Source organism: Eptesicus fuscus, chromosome 4 (genome assembly GCF_027574615.1).
Source record: "Eptesicus fuscus isolate TK198812 chromosome 4, DD_ASM_mEF_20220401, whole genome shotgun sequence".
NCBI classification, from domain to species: Eukaryota; Metazoa; Chordata; class Mammalia; order Chiroptera; family Vespertilionidae; genus Eptesicus; species Eptesicus fuscus.
The window spans coordinates 88,256,263-88,268,394 of NC_072476.1; the positions used below are offsets into that span (position 1 = coordinate 88,256,263).

The following is a 12,132-nucleotide window of genomic DNA, read 5'->3' on the forward strand; positions in this document are numbered from 1 at the left end:
AAAAAGTCGTCTTATATGCCGGAAAATATGGTAATATTAGTTATCTATTTGTGTGTATATGTGCCCAAATATTTTAGTACTGTTACTACATAACAAATGACCTCAAATTTAGCAGCTTAAGACAACAAATACTTATTATCTCACAGTTTTTGTAGCTCAAAAATACAGAAATGGCTTAGCTGGGTGGAACTGGCTCAGAATCTTTCATGAGGTTGCGATCAAGATGACTGGGGCTGGGGGAACCACCTCCAAGATGACTCATCACATGGCTGTGGGCAGGAGGCCTCTGTTCCCTCTCAACTGGACCATTCCATAATGCTGCTTGCATCTCTTCATGACATGGCTGTTGGCCTCCCTCAGAATGAATGATCTTGAACCCTGACCAGGTAGCTCATTTGGTTAGAGTGTTGTCCCAATATGCCAAGGATGTGGGTGGGTCCCATCATCCTTTATGGTCAGGGCACATAAAAGAAGCAACCAATGATCGCTTCTCGGCCTTTTGGCTAAGATCAAGTGAAGAAGCAACCAATGAATGCATAAATAAGTGGATCAACAAATCGCTGTTTCCCTCTTCCTCTCTAACATCAATCAACAGAAGTTTTTGTTTTTAAAGGGGGTAAAAAAAGAAAGATCTGAGAGAGAGAGAAAGAGAGAGATGGAGATGGAGAAAGGGGAGCAAGGAAGAACGCCAAATACTTTTATGACCTAGTCTAAGGAGTCACACTCAGTCACACCTGCCATGTTCTATTCATCTGAAGAGAGCCACTAAGTCTGGGGAGGGAAATTAGGTTTCAGCTTTTGAGAGAAGGAGCATCAGATAATTTGTTTGCATATTTTAAAACCACCAAGGGAGGGGCAGGGGGAACTACTGGGTGAATAAGGGCAGGTCTGGAAGATTTTCACTTGTTAATGTAAAAAAACATTGAAACCTGTAAAGAATTTTTGAGTTTATTTGAGCCAAACTGTCGACATATGCCGGGAAGTAGAACCTCATCGAATTGAGATAATGCTCCAGAGAATAGCGGGTTACATTTGTATTTATACATTGCAACCAAAGGAAAGGGACATAGGTGGGTTATATGAATTCCATTGGTGATAGACTAGAGGGGAGGGAGAAAGCAAAGCAGGGAAACCCCTGGGATTGGATAAAAAGTAAAATGATAGACACATACTTAGGTGGGTGCAGGAATATTAATATGATAATAATGAAGGAATTTGTGGTATCTGTTCTGGCGCCCAGCACATTAGGTTGTGCCCCAAGGGGTCCAGGAAAAGGGGAGTTACAAGTTACCCAGACATTTCAAGGATATGTTATCATGCATGCAAGAAGACAGATAGGCTCAGTTAAGGTAAAGGTTGACCTTGTCAGTGAAGATACCAGCCTAGGATGTAACTACCCACCATAACTGCTTTTAGTTAAAGTTTAATTTCAGACCATCCTTTGTGGTTACTTTAGGCCTCTGAGTTTGCAAGACTGTCATGCAGGCCTTCCCTGAGCTTGTCAGGTCAGCATGTGGCCCCTTTCATCCACACACTGTATCTATGTTTATCCTCCTTCAACTATTCATTCTTTTAAATATATATTTTATTGATTTTTTAAGAGAGGAAGGGAGAGGGATAGAGAGTTAGAAACATCGATCGATCAGCTGCCTCCTGCACACTCCCTAGTGGGTATGTGCCTGCAACCAAGGTACATGCCCTTGACCGGAATCAAACCTGGGACCCTTGAGTCCGTAGGCCGACGCTCTATCCACTGAGCCAAACCGGTTAGGGCTCAACTATTCATTTGACTATATTAATCAAAAAGGAAATTATTTACATTACTTTTAAAAGGAAACCTATTTTAGCTATTTGGGAAAGAGTTGGGGGATGAAAAAGAAAAAGCTGAACAGGATGTGAATAGGAGAAATCGTTTGAGGTGAAGTTGACCTTTGTCCAGATAATAGGGAAAATAAAAAGGTCTACTTTGTACTCAGCCTGCCCCTCCTCCCAGCCGCTGGAGATTCTGCATTCTGGATTGCCAGGGCTTGGGGTGCTGACAGGTATGACCAGTTTTGGACAATGGTTTTGCGAAGGGGGGAAGAGCTCTGTAGTCAGAATATTCTACGGGTCGGTTTGACAACCGGCGTTTTTCATTTATTATAGCTTAAGTCCTGTTACAATAATATGTTTCTATCTAAACCATTCTGTAGCCACAGCCCGAGGTCATTGTTGATTTTCAGTAATATTGGATGGCATACAATGCCATTATTAATAGGCAATGTTCTACTTACCAGCTCCACCCTCCCGGCTCTTCATACCTCCCATCTGGTTTGACCTTTACGTCTTCTTTAACCTAACTTGCATAAATTGTCAAGCACTCCAAGAGGACGTAACCGTGTGCTTAAACTGAGGGAAATTTAATGTGAACAAAGACGTGGCATGATACTCAACAGGTTTATTGTCTCTTTAAAGCTCGTCAAGGGCGAGTGAACCGACGTGGGCAGCACTGACTGTCCTCCCTGCGCTCGTGGTCACTTTCCGAGTCGGGAGGTGAGGGAAAGTGTTACAGACAGAACTAGTCAATCTGTTCTAACCTCTTCCGTACGGTAATAAACCCAGAAAACACTGAGCGTCCCCTTCAAGCCATTGGAGTGCGGGTGCTCCTTCAGAAGGGCGTGTGGGCCGAGCGCGCGCCTCCCCTCGCCCCCATCCGCGGCGACCCACGTCCCTTCCGGGTCTCGTGGGGACCCCGGGATTCCAAGCCGGGTCCCCGCCAGCCCGGCCGAGGCCAACTCCGAGGATCGTGGTGTCCGGGAGCTATGGGCACAGCTGGAGGCGGAGCGGGATGCCCCCTCGCTAGGCCACGTCTCCCGACTCCAGGCTCCAGCCCTGGTTTGTAGAGAAGCGAAGGGGTAGGCGGGGCGGGAGGACGCCACACAGCGCGAGGATCTCGGGCCGGCGACCGTCACTAGGGGCGGGAGGGGCGTGGCCTGCGGGAGGGGGCGTGGCTCTCGGCGCCCCGCCGTCGCTTCCGGCGCCCTCGGGCCAGCCCCACGCCGGCGTGCCACATCCTCCGGTGACGTCAGCCGGCGCCGCCATATTGGAGAGGCGCCGCCGCCGCCGCCGCCGCCTCGGAGCTCCGGCTGCCTCCTGGCTGCGGCTGCAGGAAGGAAGGAACCCGTCTCGCGGCCGCGCCGACGCCCGGCCCGCCCGCCTCGCCCCCGCCGTCTCCCCATGATTGCCCCCGGCCCCGCTGCCGTCAGACGTCGCCCCAGCGCCCAGATTTAACACGGAAGCCCGGGTCGGGGGCCGCGGGGGAGGAGGAGGGAAAGCCGGTCTGTCCCGCGTCCCAGTCGGCCCGGCGCGGCGCCTCGGCCGGAGCCATGACCTCGCTGACCCAGCGCAGCTCGGGCCTGGTGCAGCGCCGCACCGAGGCCTCCCGCAGCGCGGCCGACAAGGAGCGGGCGGCCGGCGGCGGTGGCGGCAGCGGCGAGGACGACGCGCAGAGCCGCCGCGACGAACAGGACGACGACGACAAGGGCGACTCCAAGGAAACGCGGCTGACCCTGATGGAGGAGGTGCTCCTGCTGGGCCTCAAGGACCGAGAGGTGCGCGCAGGGCGGGGTGGCCGGCGGGGCCCGGGCGTCCGCCCTCTGAGCTCCCGCGCCCGGGGGCGCCCGGCTGGCCCGTTGCCCCCAGGTCCTCCCCGCACCGACGGCTCGGGTTCCCTTCCTCCTTTCACATCACTCAGTTCCGTCCTTCTCCCTGGCTCTGCATTTCCTCCTCGCCTCTTCCGCGCGGTGAATAGCCCTTTAGCCCGTGGACACGCCAGGTTACAATCCCCACCTGGAGACGCGGGTTAGAGCGGAGCACCTGGAGCCACCAGCCCCGCACTCCCGCGTTTTGCAGGTTCCAGGACCTGGGCGGGCTCCGCGGGTCTGATTTCTGGGAGGTTAAAAAGCTTTAAGATAGACTGTTGGGGATTTTTTAAAATGTCGGTGAAATGGTAATGGGCAAAGTTATTTTACTGATAAAGTTAGAAGTCCAACGAAATCCTCAGGACACTTACTGGAAAATGACTCACTAGGTAAACTTGTTTTGGGTGGAAGGTTATTTTTAATATTGCTTTAAAATTTTATCAGTTGATGTTCTATTCTTCAGAAAGTCTTAAGGAAGGGCTTTTTCGTGGGGGGCTTGGGGGCTTGAAGTGCTAGGCAAGTGATTTGATGAAAGGCCTCACAGCCTTAGGTAGGCTGAAGTTGCCATGGGTATTTTTGTTCAGACTTTGAAAGATGTTGTTCACCCAAATACCTTCTGAGAATTTTCACACATACAGTTGGGGAAAAAAACACTCGCCTAGTGTACACCTTATATATTCATCTCCTAGGTTGTCATTAGCATTTTGCTGTATTTGTGTGTTGTTGTTTTTTTTTTAATCACATATCCTTCTGTCTACAAAAATGATTATTTTAAGAGGCTTCCAGACTGTGGGGGAGATGGTTAGTCTAAATCAAATGTGGTAAGGTGGTTTCAGAAGCTTGTTTCAGCATGGACACCACAGACATTTTGAGACGTCAGATACAAAAATATCTAAGTTTTTTTTTTTCTTTAAGAATTTTAAAATTATAGCTGACATACAAAATTATATTAGTTTCAGGTATTCCTAAGTTTTGATTGTTAGAACATTTTGTCAGTTCATGAAGGTGGGTAAAAATAATCCTTCTGAAACAACTTAGTCTTCACCAAAATGTATCAGATACAGGTGAGGTTATATGGACTGTTGGTGGACTCCTGATATTTAGTAATCAAATGAACTAAAGTTTACCTTGATAGAACTGTCTAGAGAGCATTTGCAATATCTAGGTTTTCCATTTGCTGAAGTTTTACTAAGATCACATGAAAAAGGTTATGTCTCTCTGGCTGCGAAGTCGGCCTAGGCTGTATGTGGAATTTTTTTGTTCTTTGGAAAAATAAACTACATGTCTAGTGTCCTAGAAATAGGTTTTTAGAAGGTATTCAACTTGCCTTTTTAGGCTTCACAATTTAGAATCTTGGTAATAAACATTTTTCTTTGTTTATAATAATCACCTTTTTTCTTTGGGACAAAAGTAACATTTTAGAAAAAGAAAATGAAAAAGGAAGAAAACAAGTCATCCTCATTCCTGAGTGGACATTTTGGTTTTATAGTTTTTGAGCGATTTCTGTGAGGGCATGTCCTGATGTAAAACTAAAACTTAAAAATACTAAAACTAGCTTTTGGACTTTTGAGTTACTCAGAGTGAGAAATTATGGTGTTTCAAGTATGTGTTACTCTAAATGTTTAGCATATCAGCACGCTATTTTCCTGTGAATGATTTTCATGAAGATAATCTAAACAATTTGTTTGTTGAACTTATGATTCTCTCTCATCATTGATGTCTCCATCTCTCCCTCTCCCTCTCTGAAATCAATAAAAAAATCTAATTTAAAAAATAGTACTTAGTGGGAGGTGGGGGTGCCCGGGGAGAGGTCAGTGGGGGAAAAGGAGACCTCTTTAATACTATATGTAATATTTTAAACAATAAAGGATTTTAAAATATATTATTTCAATATTATTTCAGTATATAATCAGTATAAAAAAATAGTACTTAGAAAATTTAGACAATTTAAAGTTCTCTGGTGGCAGATAATTGAAGTCATCAGTCGTGTTTGTGTCAGGAGTCACAAACTTTGCCATGTCTTGGCCAAGGTCCAGACACTACCTAATTCTGAATATTTCTTGCTGATTTCAACAACCACCATAGGGAACTTCATATTGCCTGTTGTAGGCAGGTCCCGGGAGGTGAAGGGGAGGTGGGTGTGGTTGGGATTTTGCACTACTTTAGATTTAGGTTTTAATGATTAACTTCTGTATTTTTTCCTGTCTTCATGTCTTCACTTACTAATAACTAGCCCTGTCAACTCATCCATTCATGCATTTCTCTTTTGGAGGTTTTCCCCATGTGTTCAACTTGTATCACTCTTATTAGAGGGGTAGGAATTACTCTCTTACCCAGAACCTAGGCATTTATGCTTGTTAGTATTAGATTTTAACGTACTAAATTTGATATTAACAAGTTCATAATATAGGGTGGGGCAAAAGTTGGTTTACAGTATGTTTACAAACCTACTTTTGCCCCACCTTGTATATAGTTCAGTAAACTTACTGCTTTAACTTTTTAATTGTTTTAACTTAGCATCCATCTTTGTAACATCCGGTTACTCTAAAGATATTTAAAAGCTAAATTTTAAGGTTAGGCAGGTCATTAGTGATAGACACATTTTATATATATGTAAGCTAATCTTGTTTGAAATAAAAAAAAATTGTGGAACGTTTTACTTTGACTTTTTCAAAAGGTGAGACTTACAGCTTTTAAAAAGGTGCTCAGTGGATAGAGCGTCAGCCTGTGGACTGAAGGATCCCCGGTTCAATTCTGGTCAAGGGTACATACCCAGGTAGTGGGATTGATCCCCAGTGTGGGCCCTGCAGGAGGCAGCTGATCAATGATTCTCTCTCATCATTGATATTTCTATCTCTCTTCCCCCTCCCTTCCTCTCTGAAATCAATAAAAATGTATTTTAAAGAAATACTGAACATTCCTGTTAAACTAACACCTAGGTCAAGAAACAGAACATGACCAGCTCTCCAAAAGTCCCACTTGATTTCCTTTCTAGTCACTGCCTAGTCCTCAGAGGTCATAGAATAATTTTTTTCATTTGTGTATTTTCATTTGTGTCTTGCTTTTGTTAAGCATTGCTTGTGAGAGTCATCCATATTGTGAGATTGTCATTTGTTCATTCTCATTGAGTTATCAACTTGTATCACATTTATAATCTACCATAGTTAAAAAGTTACTTTGACATTACCTGAATCTAAGTGTTCTCCTTCCCCTCTTTACTGAACAGAAGCCTCACCCTGCCAGTAAGCATATGGTCTGGCTTCAGATTACCTGTTACGGGTGACTCTAAAGTCATTGTGAAGATTATTTTTTTTAATTTAGGAACACATTTCAGAGTTTTTTGTTTGTTTTACCCATGATGATGTTTTCTGGCTTTTATATTAAAACAGATGCCAGAGCCCTTCTGGGAATTCCTGTGCTCAGTCTGGGTTGAGCATCAAAGACATAGGTATTGAAGTAGATCTTCAGAGGCTACAGCAAGGATGGCAGCTAGGTTTAAACTTGAATTCAACTTTCAAATAATGGGCACCATTTCTGTAATCTTTCCTGTTTGAGGGGGAGGGGAAGCAAACGAGCCAGGTGTTTTTCTTACCCCAACTATTTGATTTTCCATAGATGCCTGAGTGTTTTCAGAATGCCTCATTGAGAATTACCTCAGATAACTGGTGTCATGTACTTTTTAAAAAAATATATTTTTATTGATTTCAGAGAGGAAATGAGAGGGGGAGAGAGATAGAAACATCAGTGATGAGAGAGAATCATAGATTGGCTGCCGCCTGCATGCCCCCTACTGCAGATCGAGCCCGCAAGCCAGGCATGTGCCCCTGACCGGAATCGAACCTGGGACCCTTCAGTCCACAGGCCAACGCTTCACTAAACCAAACCAGCTAAGACTGTGTCATGTACTTTTCAAATATCTTTGTCCGTGGCAAATCTTAGTGATTTAAGATGGGATTTGATTATTTTAAATGATCAGGTGTAAGTTAGAGTGAGCCTGAGGAATAGCAGAAGTGGAAAGAGGTGCTGTAGTCCTGGTCTGAAGTGTATCCTTTATTTTTACATATTTTAAGCTCTCTGAGCCTTAAAATTTTCTAAATGGAGAAGTTGTCCTTTCTTAATGTTTGTTCTGATTGGACTGCTACAGACATTTTTTGTTTTGTTCTCCACCAAGAATTCCCCCAAGGTTTGTCTTGCTTTTAAGGCATTCCCCATTGTGTGTATAGCCCAAGATGCCCTATTGAAGCATTTACACGTTCCCTTTTTGTGGTGCAACCAGGCCTAGGCTTGTCCAGTCAGATATTTTCTCACGGGACTTTGGCTGTTGAGAGCAAAATAGGCCGTGAGGCTTTTTGGAGAACTATGTTAGTAGTGTCAATATGTGCAAGTTTAAATTGATGAGGTTTTTTGGAGACCTATCCAAGTAATGTTAGTGTGTACAAGTTTAAAATGGTGGAACGGACTTTGCATGGCTTTTAAACTGGCTCCAAAGATTGATCCCAAAGATAGATGCATTCCATTTTTGGAATAAGTTTCCCAAGTTCACTACTTTGAAATATAATACTTACCAAAATGTATAACTTAAAAAAAATTCTCCTTTCTATATATGCAGTGATATACACTATTTCAGCGTATCAGATTTGATGAGTAATTCATTCAACAAATATTCAGTATTTCAAGATGTGCTAAGATTTTAGTAACAAAGTATAATAAAGGCTTCTGAGTTTTGGAATTTTTTTATTTCTTATTAATACAAATAATCATTCATATTTTTGAAAGATTTGAACTTTTTTTTTTTTTGCATGTATTTAAGCGTAGGTACAAAAGTCTGAGAGATACAGAATCTCAAAAATTAGTTTTTGGAGTTCATTGAACCATTTGACTGTACCTTTCAACTGAGATATTGTACTATTGAAACCATTTTCAGTGCCTCGGGGTTCTTTCACAATGTGGCCAGAAAACTAATAAACTATATTTATTAACTTTAAATTTTCCGAGTTGCCCTGTATGAATCATTTGAGATTATCTTTTAGAATGTACAGTATTTTGAAATTATTTTGTTCACATTTTGAAATATTTGGGGAATTTTTTTTATATTTAAGAAGTAGTTATAGTAAGTGTTGGCTTATATATCTCAAAATACTCCAAAGCAGCGTTCGCCAACCTTTCGAACCTCACGGACCACCAGTTGGCGACTGCTGCTCTAAAGACATCATGCGTGTCATGTTAACCTTTTGGCCTAACAGTCTCCTTTTGAAGCAGCACCTTGAGACTGTGCTTGTCCCCGTGTTTCTTCCATTATAATACATGTAGTGACAAGTACCAAAGGTAGGAACCTTGCTTCATTTTGAAATTGATGTACTGAAGTTTTTTTTGTTTGTTTTGTTTTTAAATATATTTTATTGATTTTTTACATAGAGGAAGGGAGAGGGATAGTTAGAAACATCGATCAGCTGCCTCCTGCATACCCCCTACTGGGGAGGTACCCCACAACCAAAGTACATGCCCTTGACTGGAATCAAACCTGGGACCCTTCAGCCCGCAGGCCGACGCTCTATCCCCTGAGCCAAACCGGTTAGGGCTTATTATTATTATTATCATTATTATTATTATTATTGTATGTTCATATTGTCCCACCTTGCCTATGGGAATTCTTTTTGGCTTTAGTGTTCTTTTGATATGACTTACTAATATTTGATAACTTCTTTCTTCTGGTCAACAACAAAAGTTCCAGGCTCACCTTGTATGTATCCTACTCCAAACCTGGAATCAGTCATTCCTTCAAGGAGTCCTAGTTTCTTTTAGTGGGGAATGGACCACAGTCTGGGTACTGGGTGTATTCAGTGTTCCTGGGCTCTCATTGCTTCTAGGACTTCCCAGTATAGAGATAGAAACAAAAAATATATGAAAGGGAAAAAATCAGTGCACATGTTTTGGATTCAACTTTAACATTATGGATTTTTATTTTAGTTACTGGATTTTACAATTCTTTTCTCTTATTGAAAATATTGGCTCCTAAAATACTAACTTATTTGCATTGGCTTACCACATGTATGAAAATAGTTTTAACCAGTTGACTGCCGCGTGTCCAAAACAAACTATCCCCACACGCCACAATATTTTGAATTTAATTTAAAAAATCAATTTGCAATGAATATTACAAAAATAAATATATTGCTCACAATTTGGGTGTTCGTGAATATTTTCAGTTGAAAATTCTCATGAAAAATGATTTTTTAAAGTGGCTATAGACGCTTATGGTGTACAAAGGGTTAAAATAGTAATGTCAGTATTACTACCAACTGACTATTGAGTTCAATCTAAAATTTCTTTGTAGTACTTTTTTAGTTAAAATAATGCCTTCTAAAGCCAGCTAAAATAATTAATTTTTCAAAAAAATTAATTTTTCTATGTAGTTGTATTACTAAGAAGTATATACTTAGGTTAGTTCATTTGTTTTCATTAATTAAAAATTTTTTTTCTGTTTTGAAAGTGTGTAACTACAATACAAGTTAGAAGTCTGATTTTCATTGTTGTCCCTTCTATTTTATTCCTACCTTCCCTTATTGGTAATAAAAAAAAATAGTTTGGGAAGTGTTTCTTAGCACCTCTCCTCCTTATATAAAAGGTAGTCTATTATCTATGTTGCTTGGCATCTTCCTTTTAACACTGAAGATTGTTCCACATCATTACATAGACATCTTTTATGGCTCCATTGTATTCCATTATGTATATACAGTGGAACCTTGGTTCTCGAACTTAATTTGTTCTCGAAGACTGTTCGAAAAGTTATTTGTTCGAAAACTGTATCATTTTTTCCCATTAGAAATAATGTAAATTGGATTACTCTGTTCCAGAGCCCCAAATGATTCCATTTTAACCCTTCTTATATATAGTACATGTCTAATTTACTCTTTTTTTTAAAATATATTTTATTGAGATTTTACAGAGAGGGATAGAGAGTCAGGAACAACGATGAGAGAGAAACGTCAATCAGCTGCCTCCTGCACACTCCCCACTGGGGATGTGCCCGCAACCAAGGTACATGACCTTGACCGGAATTGAACCCGGGACCTCCCAGTCCACAGGCTGACGCTCTGTCCACTGAGCCAAACCGGTTTCGGCTCTAATGTACTCTTTAATATATAAATAAACACTTATTAAATTTATCTAAGCACCCCCTACTAGCATTAAATGAATCACTTTCAGCACTCGTTCCAGGGGTGTCTTTCAGTAAGTCAGTATGCGGCATCTTCACTTTTACATACATGGCTGCCTCTGAAATGCTGTCACTGGTGGCTGTTTTTCTTTCAACAAATACATTCTCTGTTTTGTTGCCTGAGAGATGCGTTTTGTCATACTGAGGTATCAGCATGAAAGGGTGAAGGAGAGAGAGAAACATCAATGATGAGAGAGAATCATCATTGGCACGCCCCACTCTGGGGATCAAGCCCACAACCTGGGGCATGTGCCCTTGACCGGAATTGAACCTGGGACCCTTCAGGCCACTGGCTAATGCTCTATCCACTGAGCCAAACCAGCTAAGGCAAGACTTTCTTCTTTTGATCTGTTTGTTCATGTGCCAGTATCACATCATTTCATTTCTAAAGTCTTACCTAGTTGGACAGTTTCCACTTCTGTTCCCCATATATTGCTCCCTTCTCTCCCAAGTTTTCTTGGCTAATCTTTTTTATTTTTCTTTAGGAACTTTATTTTTAATTTGTATAGTTCCAGCAAAAAAACCCAACCAGTTGTTATTATTCTTTTACTCTTTTATTTCATCCTCACCTGAGGATATGTTTTCATGGATTTGATTTTTGTGAGAGAGAGAAAAACATCAAAGTGAGAGAGAAACATTGATCCGCTGCCTCCTGTATGTGCCCCAACTGGTCATCGAACTCGAAACCTAGCTATGTGCCCTGAATGGGAGTCGAACTCACAACCTTTTTGTGTACCACAATGCTCCAACCAGCTGAGCCACCCAACCAGGTCAACAGGTTTTATTTTTATTGGGATGATATTAAATTTATGTTAACTTAGGAAAAACTGATGACTTTATAATGTTGAGTCTTTGTATCTAAGAATGAGATGTTTTCCATTGTCCAAATCTATTTTTTAGTATTTCAAGAGAGTTGAAGTTTCCTTCATGTAGGTTTGCCTAGGTATTTTCTTTTTTGGGGGTTACTATTGTAAATGAGGTCTTTGCAAGTATTTTTACCTTTTATATTTTATTGTTTGTATATGACAGCTATTGATGTCTGTTGATTTTATAATCTTGGTACTTTTCTAAATTCTCTTATTGTTTATAGTAATTTTTCCATTAATTCTCCTTGATTTTTCTGAGTATTCAATTATATCACCTGCAAATGTTGATAGTTTTCCAGTTTTAAGTCATTATTTGCTTTTTTTAGTCTAGTGTTTTTAAATCTGTGTTTAGCAGAAGTCATCTTCATAC

General features: G+C 41.4%; 1 protein-coding gene across 1 annotated transcript in view; it reads left to right on the forward strand.

The window, feature by feature from the left end:
• Positions 1–3,365: 3,365 nt before the first annotated feature.
• The window catches only part of GOLPH3 (golgi phosphoprotein 3), a 29,870-nt gene continuing 21,103 nt past the window's right edge, over positions 3,366–12,132 (forward strand). The window contains exon 1 of the mRNA XM_008161795.3: positions 3,366–3,590. Coding sequence (XP_008160017.1) covers positions 3,366–3,590 — 225 coding nt within the window. The remainder of the gene's footprint in view (positions 3,591–12,132) is intronic.